This window comes from Chlamydotis macqueenii, chromosome 2 (assembly GCF_036417535.1).
Source record: "Chlamydotis macqueenii isolate bChlMac1 chromosome 2, bChlMac1.mat, whole genome shotgun sequence".
NCBI lineage: Eukaryota > Metazoa > Chordata > Aves > Otidiformes > Otididae > Chlamydotis > Chlamydotis macqueenii.
Window position 1 is genome coordinate 54,860,658 of NC_141557.1, and position 17,481 is coordinate 54,878,138.

Genomic DNA, 17,481 nt, shown 5'->3' on the forward strand with positions numbered 1-17,481 from the left:
CTTAGTAAAGACTGAAATTTTTAGAGAAGCCAAAGTAGCAATGATACTTCTGTAGGCTACTATGAAAATCTCAGCCTGCATGCAAAGAAAGTAGAAGAGAATGAATACTTACAAAATATTTTCATTGTAATTAAATCTAGAAATTCATACTGGTGGCTCAGTTGCTTTGTATTTACTTCCTGAGAAAATTAATACCATTACTTTTTGTGTTTACAGAAAAAAAAACACAAACAAAACCACACATAAAAAGTGTATTTGCATGTGTACACTCTACAAGGATCCACACAAGCAATTAGGAAAGTTTGGGAGACAAGCAGTCAAATGCTAAAACCAGTAAATTGTGACTTCTTTTTTTGTGATCATCAAACATTATTAGAAATTATGGCTGTTTTGTCATAACAGTTCTGTTATGACAGCATTGGCTGTTTTGTCATAACAAACAAATATAATCAAAGAATTTTAAATAATGAACACTGCCGTAAGAATCTAGCTAGCTGATTTTCAGAAATCCTCAGAATGTGTAAATCTGATTAAAATCAACAGGTGCTTTGCTTAACTCGACGAACTGTGACTTCTAAGGGTCATTATGCCTGACTTAATTCTTTATTTTAAAAGGAAGCTAAATCTGATAAGTAGATTGCTTAGAAATAACAGTTCAGCAGATACTGAACATAATTTTTAATCTTTAATTTAGCAGCTATATATATTTAGATGTTTGCAATGAGAAAATATTATGTTGTGTTATTCGAGATGTCTGATAAAAGAGACATTCTTTTTTTTTTTTTCAGACTGTATACATGCCCCCGCTAACAGAACATATCAGTATTTGCTTCAGAAAAATTTTGCCACATAATTCCTACGGTGATGACAAATAAAGTCCTGTATAGTTTGATGTTACTATACAAACTTTATTTTCTGAAAAATAAAGCACTGAGAAAGTCAGGCAGAATGTCAGACTCAATATTCCATTATGATGCTTACAAACAACATACCATCCAATATATTGTATGATATACAACAATACTGAACCTTGAAGATTTTAATTCCTTACAGGAAGTGATGATTCAGAAGTATGGTTTCATAGTTGCCTGTTTCTAGTATCACTATTTGATGCCTTGTTCTTATAATAGCATTTGTGGTGCCATTTTTTTTGAGTCCTCATCAGGAAATATAATGCACCAAAGGAAATATGCAAGCTTTGCATAAATAAATACTCCACCTGGAGTGCTGTGTCCAGCTCTGGAGCCCACAACATAAGAAGGACATGGACCAGTTGGAGCGAGTCCAGAGGAGGGCCACGAAGATGATCAGAGGGCTGGAGCACCTCTCCTGTGAGGACAGGCTAAGAAAGTTGGGGCTGTTCAGCCTGGACAAGAGGAGGCTCCAGGGAGACCTTATAGGAGTCTTCCAGTACCTAAAGGGGGCTTGGAAGCCCCAAGAAAGACAGGGAGAAACTCTTTAGCGGAGCCTGTTGTAATCGGACAAGGGGTAATGGCTTTGAACTAGAAAGAGGTAGATTCAAGCTGGATATAAGGCAGAAATTTTTTACGCTGAGGGTGGTGGAACACTGGAACGGGTTGCCCAGAGAGGTGGTGGGTGCCCCATCCCTGGAAACAATCAAGGCCAAGTTGGATAGGGCTCTGAGCAACCTGATCTAGTTGAAGGTGTCCCTGCTCCTTGCAGGGGAGTTAGACTAGATGACCTTTAAAGGTCCCTTCCAACCCAAACTATTCTATGATTCTACGCTAATACTGCTTTTCCTGTGAAAGACACAGGCAGCCTTAGCCTCTTTGTGTCCTGAGGTTCAGGAATCATACTGTCATTACTCCAAAGAACCAGATGGAGTAGTATTTCTTTCAGAAGTATTCTGCAAATGGAGTTTGTATTCATGCTTCTAGTTTTTAATGTGTAGATTGGTAGTATATATAGTAGAGTGTATATGAATAACTGACTTTTTTTTTGTATTGGTAGATACAAAGTAATATATTATGTCTTTTAAAAATATATGCATCTATGTGTTTATAATTTAAATAGGTAATATATATATATATATGTGTGATTAAGAAAGGGGCAGCTGCACAGAGGCTGAAGAATCCTGTACAGATTGTCATTATTCTGTCCTGTCTTCAGTAATTTTCTCCTTAGATTATCTCCTTAAAGTAATTCATGCTGGTACAGTGACCATACAAGAAGGAACATACCTGTGAATAGAAGCAGCTTCTGAAGGCAAATTTGCAAAACTGTAGGAAATGATCAAAACCATAAATACTGTCCCATGTACTGTAAGTGGTATGACTACTGGGGTTAAATTAGCTTTTGGCCCTGTAAAACTAGAAATTAAAAATTATTTTAAAAGTACTAGCATCATACAACAGAAGAGAAAGTGAGCTTTCATTTCAGATCATATTTAGAGGACTAGAAAATGAAGATGAGTGAAGCAGCAAACAGCAAATATTCATTCAAATACTGATTTTTTTTTTTTTTGCTCACTACATAAGAATAAGACTTTCATGCATTCTGTTCACAGTTTGAGATGTTAAATTAGCTTATGTGTATGTGGTGGTTTGCCTCATTTTACTGAACAATTTTTCTGTTGCTCTTTTTACTGTTTTTTTTTCCTGGTTTTCTATTTTATTTTTACATTATTCTTCTGTTATTCAAAACCAAATAATTAACCTTCAATATTTAAAGAGTTGTAACACTGATAAAATCAGAGACACATTCGTTTTGATGACACTACTGAAAAAAAAACATTAACATTTACTTTTCATACTTAAAGATGTTTTTCAGACGAAATTGCACTATTTGCTTTATGTCAGCCCTGGCTGACAGTAGAAACAAGCTAGTGTAGTCAGTCTTTGATTTTACTTAGCCCTTTCACAGCAGAAACAAAGGCAGTTGTTGAAGCATCCATTTGGCTACAGTTTGTAATATTCCTTTTGTTGTTCTAGGAAAACAGTGAATCAAGGCAGCATCCCTGCTCCTGGGAAAGGGAGAAGAACTTAATAAAAAAACAGTTGTATGGTTTATTTTAGAATATCATAGTAACTTCACCTAATGTCGAAACACAGTTGATTTATTAGGAGACACAAGGAAAGATTCACTGCTGGGAAATCAGCAATTAGTCCTTCATACAGCTATGCAAAATCTGGCTTTATATCTACAGCGCAAATGGGGCTACAATTAGACACTTATTCCCAGAAGTTCTGAGCAGTTGCTCAGCTTCTGCCCGTAGTTTCAGCCTGTGAGTTACAGCCAAGTAATCCACAAAGGCAATTAAATATGAAGATGTGTTGTCAATCAAAAAAAGGGTAAGAAGGTAAGCATGCGGGGATTTTGATGTTATTCTTCCTTAAGATTAGTTGTTTAAGGAATCAGATGTTTTTACTTCATTTCTAAGAAGCAGCCTTTATTGAGCAAGGCAAGGGACCAAAATCTGTTCAACGGCACAATAGTGACTAGCACTTCAGTGTATCAGTGCTGGGACATTACCCTACCATTGGGGGTAACACTCAGATATTTGTTGATATGCTGAAGGTTTGGGATTTTTTTTCCCGCCATGGTCAGCTCCATTCCTTGGGATTTTACATTCACTTTAGTTGTGTACGTATTCTTTCAGTGCAGATGAATTTACAATTTGCAGGACTATGTACAGAAAGACTACTGAGTCCACAGTGGTATGTAGGAGCAGATAAAAAACTGACTTAAGATTACTTTATTTCATATGAATAACGCTTATTTATGGGAGTTGTCTTGGCAATGGCAGATTCGGCTGTGACATCTGAGAGGCCAGATCTCGCATATCTTGAAATCCTAGGATGCTAAAATGACACTAACAGATTAATTAGTGGAGAATATTCAGATGCTCCTAAACATCACCTCAAATTTCCTTTGCAGTTCAGAAACAAATAATTGAATCTTAAAATTTAATTAACATTGGGAAGAACAAAAAACGAAATTAACATCTGTAAAGCCTGCTCTCTGAGTATCTCAAGATACAACTGCTGTATCTATTAATCCACAAACAAAAATGAAAGACTCTTACTCATTATTTGCAGTGAAAATCTGACTCCACCATGGCTTCTGGCAAAATTCTGTCACTTGAACAGAGCCAGAATTAAAGTTTTGATGTTTTAATTAAAGGTGGCCCAAAGCCCTGGCTCTGTAAAAAAAAAAAAGCTGAGATCTGAATTTACATTAAATATCTTGGTAGGATTTCCAGTGTCACATCTGCACTACATTTTGTGTCTTTGTCTGTAACCTGGCTCTCTGCCAGGTACAACCAGGTGACTGCCCGACTCCCTTAGAGGTTATGGAGCATTGACAAGGAAGTCCCTTGATTTAACCCACGGACTTTCAGAACTGTATGCTTGTTGTTTTGTAAAAAAAAAACCCAAACAAACCTTAAACTTTTTTCAATTACGTTTTTGTAACATGAGGACTTCTAGGGATGTTTTTGTTTTCTCAAGAACATGTTTGACGGTGAGATTGTTTATGAATTTTAGTCCAAACATTGGTAGAGTAAGAAGTCTCCTCTGCTACATCTCAGAGAAGTTGTGGATGCCCCATCCCTGGCAGTGTTCAAGGTCAGGTTGGACAGGACTTTAAGCTTCCTGATCTAGTGAAAGATGTCCCTGCCCATGGCAGAGAGGCTAGATGATCTTTAAAAGGTCCCTTCCAACACCCAAACCATTCTGTGATTGTTGTGATTCTGTAAATATCTTGCTGTTCCTGAACTGTCCTTGAATATCATCTGAAACAACAGCAGTTGCTAGAAAGGACCAAAGCCTCCCCGTTAGGGAAATCACTGGCAATTAAAGAGTCTGTACTGTGGCATGCCAGTGTCTCAAGCCTGTGGCATGGTCTTGTTTTATTTCTTCAGAAAGTTTAAATTGTCTTTATAAAGTGTCAAGTTTTATGATACTTTAACAGGACAGATTAGCAAGGCCCAGGATGGACTTCTTGACCAAAATTAGAGGAAGAAGGATCTGGCCCAGCGTCAGGACAATCACGCAAGGTTTGAGGAGAGGATCCAGTTTCAGTACTCCTCCCTAGTGAATATTTTACTTTGTCATACAAAGCTGAGCACTGCGAATGTGGGAGCCGTTAGGATATTAGGGAAAAGGTATTTGGAGATGGGAGAACTTGAAAGAGGAAACTTGAATCTGGGTTTAGCCACATCAAAGATGCATGCCATAAACAGTAGTTCTGTTGGATAACTAGAGACAGGTGGACATCTGATTTTTAACCAGATAAGATTTTACTTTATTGTGATATATAATGGAAAGAAAGTCTTGAAATCTTGGTAAGTTTCACAAAGTGGGAAAAGTGTTTCCCATTCAGGTTTACCCTTGGCTCCTGCAGTAGCACCCCTGAGGGCATTTGTTCATTTGTCCTTCTGGAACACCTCTCCCAGCTGTATGTTTTCCCTGCTCTGTTTCTGGCTTGTGCATGTACAGCACGCTATGTACAGAATGGTGTGTGACACACATTAATACATATAGATAGCCTTCTGCTTCTGACCTTACAAACTGTCCACTTCAGCACTGTCATTCTATAAAATGTCCAACTGCAGTCCAAGAAATGCATTTTAAATGTGAATGCAAACATTTCTATTACTGATAACACCAGCACAGCATTTTTTTACTTTGCTGGGATTAGGACCTTGATAGTTAAAGTTACATTGGAGTAATGACACTCCAAGGTCGTGTCCTTTACTGACATAGCAAAGGAAGGAGAGGCCTTTGCTATATTTCTGCTGATAAAACTAAGAAGGATTATTGCTTGTGTTTGATGACATATGGTAAAAGTGAAAGAATGTATATGTGACCCGTAAATATTTAGGTCACCGAAAACTCAGAGAAATTTACGTGTTGCACTGCATGAAAGTTGTATTTAATTCACACTGAAAGTCAGATTTTAGAAAACATTCTGAAATCTGATAATGATGTAAATAAATAATAGAGCCATAGAATACTTTGGGTTGGAACGGACCTTCAAAGGTCATCTAGTCCAGCCTCCCTGCAAGGAGCAGGGACATCTCCAACCAGATCAGGTTGCTCAGATCCTCATCCAACCTGGCCTTGACTATTTTTAGGAATGGGGCATCCACCACCTGTCAGAGCAACCTGTTCCAGTGTTCCACCACGCTCAGTGTAAAATTTTTTTTTCCTTATACCAGTCCTGAATGTTTCCTTCTATTTCAAAACCATTACCCCTTGTCGTATCACAACAGGCCCTGCTGAAGAGTTTCTCCCTGTCTGTCTTATAAACCCTCTTTAGGTACTGGAAGGTCTGTACAGGCTATAAGGTCTCCCTGAAGCCTTCTCTTCTCCAGCTGAACAGCCCCAACTCTCTCAGCCTGTCCTCATAGGAGAGGTGCTCCAGCCCTCTGATCATCTTTGTGGCTCTTCTCTGGACTTGGTCCAACAGGTCCACATCCTTCTTATGTTGGGGGCTCCAGAGCTGGATGCAGTACTGCAGGTGGGGTCTCATGAGAGCAGAGTAGCGGGACAGAATCAGCTCCCTCAACCTGCTGGCCATGCTTCTTCTGATGCAGTCCAGGATGCGGTTGGCTTTCTGGGATGCAAGCGCATATTCCCGGCTCATTTGAGCTTTTTGTCCACCAGCACTCACAAGTCCTTCTCCTCAGAGTTACGCTTAATCCATTATCTGCCCAGCCTGTATTTGTGTTTGGGATTGCCCTGACATTGTACCCAATGCGCCTGCCCAACATGCAGGACATTGCACTTGATCTTGTTTAATTTCACGAGGTTTTCATGGGCCCACTTCTCAACCCTGTCAAGGTCCCTCTGGATGGCATCTCTTCCCTCCAGCGTGTCAGCTGCACCACACAGCTTGGTATTGTCGGCAAATTTACTGAGAGTGCACTCCATCCTACTGTCTATGTCACTGACAAAGATGTTCAACAGTGCTGGTCCCAGTGCCAACCCCTGAGGAAGGCCACTTGTCACCAGTCTCCACTTGGACATCAAGCCGTTGGCCAGAACTCTTTGAGTGCTGCCATCCAGCAAATTCCTTATCCACTGAGTGGTCCATCCCTCAAATCCATGTCTCTCCGGTTTAGAGAGAAAGATGTTGTGTGGTATTGTCACATGCTTTACACAAATCCAGATGTCTCCCTCCTCAGTGAACAGTCATCCTCTCACATGAGCTGTGAAGCAGCTGCAGTTCAGCTAGGGATACCTTAAAAAAAATGAAAGTACTGTGGTTTGCAGAGAGAAACTTGCTGGCAATTCCAGCTTAGAAGGCTAACACTCCAAATCACAACCTGTCTGAATATGCTCCGTCGTGCTTCACTTTCATCTTCTCTAAAATGGGGGTAATAATAATCTTTATTGGTCTGTCTACCTTTTAAGAATGCATTAAGGAGAACTTAAATGATATCTTTACAGTGTTTTGAACGGTTTTGATATATGCAGCTCTTACAATACAGCTTAGTAGGTGGGCTTGCCATTTTACCAGGTCCTCCCACAGGAGAGCTGTCTGGCTTTTTTTTATGGCTTTCTGGTCTTCCCATCCAAACTTCTTCTAATGGGGCAGGTTTGGTAAATTGACGATGACTTCAGCACTTAACCACTTGTAAGCTGAGCTACTATAGCTAACCAAGGGCACTCTTTTCATTCAAGGTGTCCATTTCAGTTGTCACGTTGTACTTCACAGTTGAAACTATCTAGAGGCACATCATCAGGCTGTGACTGCTGAAGGAGCAGTCACTCATTAGGATGCTGTCACTTGATTAATATCTTAGCCTAATGACGGAAGGAAAAGAGCGATTCTCTGACGAGAGCCTGTTGCCCCTCCAGCTATGCCTGAGTTAGCTGGATATCACTGCATGATGCTTTCCTGAGGATGGGTTTTCTGAGGTTGTTGTGTATCACCTCTGGTTAATTAAATACACAGAGGTCCTCACAGATCCCTGCTATTCTTCACAACACATTTCATACATGTATCCTTTTTATATCTTTAGGAAGAGATTCAGAGTTGTTCCGCTAGTTTTGTGCTTATAGAAAGTAACATAGTGGTCTGCTCACAAAGCCAGTGATGTTGGTTTAGAGCTAATTTTACACTGTCTTCTACATTTCCCATTGGTACAATAAAAATTAGTAGTTGAAATCAGTAGGAATGGTATGTGTTTGTTTTGGAGACAAATTTGCCTTCAAGTTTTGTTAGAAACACTTTAGCCTTTTTTTCCCAAGAAAACTAGTCCTATGGTTCGTGCTGTTTATCCTTCTCTCCCTCTTTCCATCCATCCGTCTCTCCATTCCTACCTAATGGCTTTGAAACAGCTGAACAATTTCAACAAAATTTACCAGAAATAAAGAGATCTAAAAAGATGATTAAGCTCCTAAATGGAATGAGAATGAGCAGATTGACTGAGGAAAGCTACCCTGTTGCTATCCTCACTGAAGAAAAAGAGTGAGAACTCAGCCATAAGCTGCCCTATTTCTCTGCAACCAAGTAGGTCTAAACTAGTAGTCAATTTATGTGATAAGGAACACAGGGCAACTGCAGTCATACTGGTGGGGGACCAAAGGGACATGCAGTGTAGTCGATGTTGAGAATAAAGAGGAGGAAGCAAGGCTTCTGGAGAGGGAAGACTGGAAGCCTTACAATGGAAGCCCAGATGTTTTCAGGGGCAGGAAGGAAGGGCTGTAATAGAGAAAGTCAGAGGAGAGGTAGTGAAGGAAATAGAGATGTGTTTTGCCTTTTATTTTTTTCTTTTACTTTTCCTGTTGCAATAATCCTGTGGCTCTAGCTTCATTTGTTGTTGTTTGGAAAAAAAAAGAAAAAGTTTGGTATTATTCACAAGTTTCATCAAAGTTTGTTTCAGATGCTCTAAGACTTGTAAAAAAAGTCTTCCAACAGAGTAACTTTCTTCAGTCTAACAGCTTATTGACTGACAAGCTTTCTTACAGTATCTATTTGACATCTCATCCTAATATTAGTTTTACAGGCATGTTCACATTTTAGGAAATCACTGTATTCTCAAATCTGAGATGTCACAAGTGTCTCTTTCTGCAAGTACTTGCCCCAGAAATGTTAGCTAAAATGTTTTATCTAACAGCAGCCCTCCTGTTGTGTTGTACTACTTAGTTGTCATCCAAAAGCAGCTGCATTTTTATGAACATATATTAATAAGCCATGTCCTGCACCAGTATCTCTTTGTTCCTCTGAGATCACATGGGTGTCATAGGTGGTCATCTATAGTACTAGGTATCAGTAAATCAAGAAAATTACATAGGCAACTCAGTTCATAGTTAATAACATTGTACAGATGAATTGTGGAAAGCAAGAAAAACAGGACTGATGTTTGCATCTATTTCACTCTGTGTTCAAATGGGAGGTGGGAACAAAGCATCGTCCAGGGGCCAGAGAGTGGCCCAGCATTTGTTTCATACAGTTCAGCCACAGCAGATTCGTTGGGGATGACAGTGGATGGTGGTAAAACATCCAGGTGATATGTAACACAACAAAAGAGTTTGAAAGTCTTCATCACCCCAGTAAAGGAATGGTTGTTTCCCACCCTCAGCCTGTCGTATCTGTCTCTCTGTCCTTATTTCATCTAAGTTTGATTTAACATGCATTTTAAAAGTAATTATGTGTGGCAAGTATATGTGGCGTGTGTGCACTTTCCCTTCTGTGTCATTTTTTCCAGATTATTGGAACAATCCCACTGATGCCTAATCCAGTCCCCTCCAGCCAGGCAGCAGGTGGAGCTCAGGGACTTCAGGTGCAGCCGATAACTCCACAGTTGTTGACCAACGCCCAGGGTCAGATCATCGCAACCGTCATTGGCAACCAGATACTCCCAGTGATCAATACCCAGGGGATAACACTATCACCGCTCAAACCAGGCCAGCAGGTAAAGTTTCTGTAGCCTGAATGATTATCAAACCAGAAATCTTTAACTCCTCACGGACTCTCATGGCCTTTCTAAAAACTCCCACTTCTTTCCCATTTTTGTGAACCACAGATGAATTCTATCATACATAGTATATTAGTGCTTACTGTAGTAGTTATATGTAGTTATAATATAATGTCATATTATGTAATTTATTTATACATTCAAGGGTTATCCAGTTATTCTTTTTTGTCTTTTAAAGTTCGATATAGGGCCAACTGAGAAATTTTCTGCAGCGAAAGCACAGTAGGAATATGAGACAGGAGAGGCCCATCTGGCCTGCAAAGTTCAGTTCCTTCATTAGTGGTCACCCAGTAGACTGGGGTCTGAAATATTTTTTAACGTGCAGAGAAAACAAAGAGAAATATAAAAACTTATTAGTCTTCTTCACTGCAAAATCAGATATGATTGTGCATATTTGCATAGACATAAAGTATTTTTAGAGAAGTTGTTATTCACTGTAAGGCACCAAGTAGTTCACAGGTTTCAGGATGGGTGCAGCAATTTCGCAGAGGTCCAAATAGATTTCTTTAGTTCTTTGGATAGTACTCTAAAGTCAGATTCATTAGTTTTGTTGACATCTGCAGAGCAAAGAATTGTAGTGCCAACTTTTTTCTCTGAAAGAGAGGAAATTGAGGATGGAAAAGACATCAAATGTGATTACAAAAAGGTACTTATAAAAGTGTCACTCACTTAAATGTTCAGCTTAGCATTCCTGTTGCTGGTAGTGCTTGTTTGCTAGTCCTGCCTACTCCTCCAGTCACAGGTAGCAGCCTTTTGTATGGTTCTGAGAATCCCAGGACCCCCTGAACTCCAAATTAATGATTGTCATTTTTTTTTTTTCAGTTCAGAGGTAGACAGACAATTGATCTCTAAGGTGACCTTTTTGTTTGTTTTGAAAATGTGTCACATCCAAATAGTTGCACTCTCTTTTTTTTCCATTCTACCCTCTGTGGTATCTGGCAGAGGCATTTTCCAAAGCACTTGTCATTTATCTAACTCTATTTTCTTTAATGGCAGCAGACTTACACTACTGGCAAGTGCTTTTGCAATTGTTGCATGTACATGGTTTTAAACAAAGTGGGATGGATGGTACGGTGGGAAAGCACTGGAAGGCCTGACAAGGGATTAAGAAACTCAGCAGTTTACATTTGGTTTCTTGGGGGTGTGTGGGGCAGGATGTTTCTTTTGTGTCAGTGCCCTGAAGAGATTAGGTCTTTCCTTCCTTTATGGGGGAAGCTCTCAAAAAGCATTGCAATCCTGAGATCTCATTTGAAACACATGAACTTTAGAAGTAAAGAGGAGGACAGAGGTCCTGTATTATTCTCTGAGACCTTCTCACCCACAGACCAATGCACCTTCTGAGTCCTGCAGCAAAGCAACCACTTCCAGGCCACATCTGCCAGTAATATCTGCAGGCAGAGAGGGGACAGAGGTGTGACCATTCTCTGCACGGCTAGTGGCACTGGGCTGACATAAAGGGACAAACCATTGCTGAAGGCTGTAGCTTGCTGAATGAGAGCAGGGATTCGAGGTAGAAAGTCATTGTTCAGCCATATTGTGCTGTATTGTACCGCTTCATCCAACCTGCGTGCTCATGTGCGGTTCTCAAAACAGGTGATCAGCTGGCACAGACCATCAGTCAGCAGGGCTCTGGTTATGTCCAAGAGCCAAAGATGTTCCCCATATTGTGCCAGTCTGCTCAGCAGTGCTGTGTGAGTAGAACTCATTACTTTGCAAGATCAGTTTTGCAGGGTCCAGCCTGTGCCTCTCTCACAGAATCCTGAGGTCCCAGGGGCTGCAGGAAGGGCCACCAAACAACACAGAGCCTCCTCACCTATATCTTTTGAAGCTTGATCAAGGCAGTATTTTTGACCAGGGAGGGGATGGGGAAGTAATGCAAATACTGTGTGAAAAAAAATACTACACATGATCATTTTTATAGGAACCACAGAAAATTATTTCTGTGTATTTGTGCTCCCTCTACTGGTTCTTCTGCTTTTACTGAAGGAAGTCAGAGGAAATCTTGCCATTGATTTCAGTAGGAGCAGAAAAGAGATACGAGAGCCAGATTCCTCACAGGAGTAATGGACAGTCAAAAGCAATTCAGCTAGTACTATACAAATTGCCATATCATTTGAAAAGTAAATAGAATTACACAAAGTATAAGGAGATTCTGAATTTATCTTATTGCCTGGATAAAGACTTAGACAAACTGTAGTGTTTGGCTCATGAGCAGCATATTTAGTCATAAGTTTGAAACCTTGTTTTCAGAAGAACTGAGTGCTCAAACTCAGAGGGCTCAGCAGGAATTCAAAATATTTTTGAAAATGGTGTCACGCTGCATTTAGTGCCTTGTAACTTGATGAAAAAAGCTTCAGAAGGGGGAAAGAAGAGTACAAGGCAAGTTTGGGAAAAGTTTTGAGAATGTCATCGAGAAATAAATAAGGAAATAAATAATGTAGTAAAATGTTCCAGTTGCAGATGATCCTAGTTTAACTTTCAACTTGTCAGTTCCTTGGAGACCAAGTACTTGCAGGAGAAAGAGAGGTGATTGCAAGCGATAGTAGTAAGCTGCTGCTTGTTAGCTGAGTCACAATAATTGAACCTGTGTAGCCTGTTCCAGGTGCTAAGTAATGCATGCTAGTGCTTACTTTTTTCCTGAAGACTGAAGACTTAAATGCCTCAGATACTGTTTTTAGTCAGCTTTACTTAGGTAGACTACATGCTTTATTTATTCATACAACTTTTTCAAACTTGACAGACTAAAACCTCAATGTCTTCTCATGGAAATGAGTTCATAGATTACTTACGTGTAGTGTAAAGCAGTGCTTCTTTTTCTACATTGTAAATAGGTTGCTTTTTCATGTACACAAGCAATTCCACTGTAATCCTATTTCTCTTGTTTTTAAGAATAAATAGGTGTTTCTGATTTATATTCTATAAATTATCCACAGTAGGGATTTTTCCTCTTTAAATTATACTGAGTAGTTAAAGCTTCAGTGTTTTCACTGTTTTCCAAGATTTTGCTAATCTAAGCAGCAGCATCTATGCTCACACTGAGAATTCTGGAAATTGGAATGGCTTTCAAAAGCGGACAGCTGTTTGCACTCCTGTTGTAGTTTGTGTCCTTTTTTCTCTGTTCATAAGCAAGTTTTTCTTTGCCTTTAATATTTTTTTACTGCCCATCTCCCAACCATTTCATTTTCCACATTGATCTTTCAAGATTTTCTGATCAGAACTGAATGCCATGATCACAGTGAGGATGCATCACTGTTTTACATAATAACATGATAATATTTTCAGCATTATTTTCTGTCTTTATCTCAATACAGCCTAACATCCTGCTTTTTTCTAACTATCTCTGCTCATTGAGCAGATTTTTCAGTAAGCAGATGTATCCACCATGATACATCCTTGCTTCCCTGATTGTTACCATGTGAGTCACTAAAATGGTTCCTTTTAATGTGAATCACTTTGCACCTGTCTACTCTGTATTTCATCTGTCATAATGCTTCCCTGGCATGTGGTAAACAGGATCCGTAAATTGTTCATGTTATTCTGTAGTAACTTAAGAAATGCACGTGTTCCTGCTGCTGATTCAACTTAACCATTTTTCACCATCTTTTCTTGCTGCTTGCTAAAACAATTCAAAAATTTAGTATAAATCCTTTGATCTTTACTTGTAGTCTTGTTTCTTGTAAAAGGATTATTTATTCCCTAATTTTATGTTTCTTGCTTTTTTAAGCTCTTTATATCTCATAATAGAAGATTACCTTGTAACCTTACCTTCTGCACTTCCTCCATGCCTCTTAGGAGAGATTTTCTCAAAATCCAGGTTGTATGGCTAAATGCACATTTCTTTTCAAGAACAGATGAGCTTGACGTAACAACTTGTTAGCATTGTTAGTAGCTATCAGATTTGAAAACCTTGTTTCAAGGTATTCTTTCATATCTTTACCAGTTGTTAACACCAACACAACTGACAGAAGAACTTGAACCATGAATTGGAGTCTTATGAAATTTAGGAAAGGATTCATCTTACTTAACTTAGTCATAGAGAAGTTAGGTATCTGGTGGGAGCTAGTTAACTAGTTTTCCCGTAGAAACAGACACAGACAAGGAGACGTATACACGTGTGCAAGGGGCAACTCAGGCTGTCAAAACAGCATAATTTTTAGATAAGTTGAATCTCAATAAGTATCTTAAGGTATCTGTTTGTGTCCATTAATGTGAGTGGGGGCTAGGGTACCTATTTTAGGATAGACAATTCATTCTTAAGTGACTGAAATTAGGTAAGAAGAATCCAGCTGCCAGTGATCACTGGAGTTCGAAACACATTCTTGTTCATGCATTCCTTAAAGCACTTTCCTAATAATTGGTATTTTCATAACTATTTGCTTGCACACAAAAGCAACTTCTACACATTATATTGTTCTCCAGTGTACTTCATCATCAGCTTCCCTTCTTGCTGTTGTCTGGCTCTTTCCTTTACATACTAGATTCATTAAATCAGACCTGTAGTCCCAGTTGTCCTCAGTCTTGTTTCATCTACACTGCCTGCCAGAACTTTTCATATTTCATTGTGTCTTATAGAACTACCAGCTTTGGGCTTCTGCCAAATCTAACACAGTAAAACAAGCTACTAGGCAGCATTTTCTTTTATAGTCAGTTCCCCATCTTCATTGTCATTGGCTGTCATGCTCCAGATAAACGTTGAAAAGACATAAACAGCTCTCAGATGGGTCTGTGGTCATTCTTGTACATCTGCCTTCCAAATTCCATGCCATTTTCTTTCTGCTATCTCAACCTACCACATACACCCTACCATCTCATTATCACAACTCCATGCAATCTCTTGTTTTCCTCTCCCGTTAAAATCTAACCAGCTCTCAATCATTTTCTCTCTGTGATGCTCTTATTGCTTTGATGCCATCATGTTTTATGAGAAATGCACTGTTCTTTCTCTGTGTTCCAATGTAGCCACTAAACTGTATTGTCTTAGTCCAACTTTGTTTTTCTTTTGCTTTTAATATGACTTTCAGTGATGAGGGTGACAATTTTTTTCACTTCTTTCTCTTTTCCTTTACCATAAGCATTGCATAATTCCATTTCATCCATGGATAAAATTAGTAGATTTGTGAAAGTCAAGATTACCAGGCTATTTACTAGTACAAGTGACTACATCAGATTTTCCTTGCTGCAGCATGAACACTTGGCTTGTAACTTACGGCTCTTCCTAACTCATTTTCTTTGTGGCATCTGCACTTCTAGAAACAGGATATCTCAAAAAAAAGTCAATATTACTGCAGCACACCATTGGGAACAGAAAGATATCACTATGCTACCTGTGTCATTCTAAGGAACTAAGGCACAGAGAGAGTAAAGCACTGTTCGCTGCTACTGTTACCTTTGAATTATGCATTTACCTACACATTTAAGTCTGTTACTGTAACACTGACATTTTATCATTCTTGATGGGGGTCAGAAAGATGAACTTGTTTTGCCTATAAAATTTTATCTTCTACGGAAGCCCAGCTGTGTCCTCAACCTCATTTAGCGAGCCCAGAGACCTTCAGTTACAGTGTATACTGTGAACATAGTTCTGACCCCACAGAAAGGCTTTGAAAGAACTTCAGCAGATACTGTCCAAGTCCTACCCCAAGTTATGTCCACAGCACACGAGCACTTTGCTGCAGTCTTCCTTTTGAGCTGAGTATGTGCACTGCGTGAACCCAAAGAGCTTTTTTATACTAGTTTCCAAATGTACCTATCCTGTCAGTCTAAGCACTGTGTATAGAGGCTCCTTACGCTATATCTATTATGCTATGTTATACTATACCGAGAGAGAAGATACTTATTAAGCATCAAATAGCTTTCATATTCAGATTCATATATTCACTTACTTGAATTTAGCTGAGTGAGCTAAATTATGGTGATGGGGTACAGTATTTGGGCCACAGTGGTAACATTCTGGTAGAGTTAACTGTGAAAGTGATTTGGTGTTAAGTGTGTGGATATGCATAATAACTTAATCTCTCCATTTTCTAGAAGATTTAAGAAAACTTTTTTGAAGCCAATGCCTGGTCATGCAGTATAAGTAGGTTTGAAGACAGACTTCCTCTGCCATGGTGCTTTCAAATCATGCAGTGGCCAGAGCACACCATTCTTTCTCAAAAACAAATGCATGGCACATTTTAGGAAACAGACAGAGCAGAGACCTCTGTTTACAGGAAACATGGAAGCATGAAACACTTAAACTACTACTTCTGGAACGCATTATCATGGCATTTCAAAGTGTTTAGGAATGTCTTTTTATATCAAGGTATTTATTTTTTAGCACCTTCCATGGACTTTAGTGTTTACTAGACTTAATGTCCGTATTTCCCAGGAAGAACTAGCTGACATCAGGAAAAATTAAAAATCTTTATTTCTATCATAAAGGGAATTGTTTAAAATGTATTTCTTGCTCTTTGTGCCACTCCTCTTAGTTTCATCTCTTCTGCTCTTTTTTTTATACTTGTCTTTTTCACCTCTGTCTTCTCTAATCTGTTGTGTTTCCTCGTCTCTCAGATTTCCTTTTCACTGAATCATAGAAAAATAGGACTGGAAAGGCCCTGAAGAAGTCATGCAGTCCATCCTCTCCCCCTAGGCAGGATCAACTGTCCCTATATCACTCCTGACAGATGTTTGTCTAACCTGTTCTTAAAAACCTTCAGTGATGGCGGTTCTCTGACATCCCTAGGCAACCTAGGCCGCTCTCCTTAGCATTAGAAAGGTCTTCCTGATGCCCGACCCTAGCCTCCCTTACTGCGATTTAAGCCCATTACGTTCTTCTCCCTTCCATTAGGGCCATATTTTGCCCTTGCTGTTTGTCCAGACCCTCTGTAAAACCAGTAGCCATTCTGTTATGATACAGGGCAATATTCTCACACAAGTTTGTTCTTTGTTTCCACTTAGTTTCTTTCTCTTTCCTTAGCTTATGCAAAATACCTTGTTACTCTGCCACTATCATGTAACTTTATGGAGGCAAGGAAAAACACCCCGATGTCATAAGACCTTGATACAAGACTCTAGTCAACCATCCCAGGTGTAGGGATATCTTACATATGTAATTTTAGAAGAAAATTTAGTCTTGCAGACCTAATTCATTCTTCACCTCTGCAATTATCAATCAACACTACCTTCAGTGTTGAATGCAGCATGTAAAACTGATGTAAAAGAAATAAGAATCAGGCCTTTTGCATTTTTCACTTTACTCTTATAAAGTATTATGCTGCATTTTATGCTTCTCGTATTGATCTTATTCCTCTAGCTGTAGCATCCATACATATATTCCTGCCAGATACTGATCAGTGTTGCATACAGTCATCATTCTCAGCGTGTCTACTATATCCACCTACACAGAACGCCACTTACAGCAACTGCTTCTGTAATTTCTGTGCCTCCTTCTGTCTTTGGATGGAAAATGCACAACAGTCATAAATATAATCCATATCATATGTACATGTCCAAAATTGGGAAAAGTTAGCTATTGCAAGTTCAAATTGATTCTG

General features: G+C 39.2%; 1 protein-coding gene across 2 annotated transcripts in view; it reads left to right on the forward strand.

Annotated features, from left to right (window-relative positions):
- POU6F2 (POU class 6 homeobox 2) overlaps positions 1 to 17,481 on the forward strand; it is a 320,098-nt gene that overhangs the window by 284,889 nt on the left and 17,728 nt on the right. For both annotated transcript variants that reach the window (XM_086741701.1, XM_086741703.1), the window contains one exon: positions 9,680 to 9,886. In XM_086741701.1, coding sequence (XP_086597827.1) covers positions 9,680 to 9,886 — 207 coding nt within the window. The remainder of the gene's footprint in view (positions 1 to 9,679; positions 9,887 to 17,481) is intronic.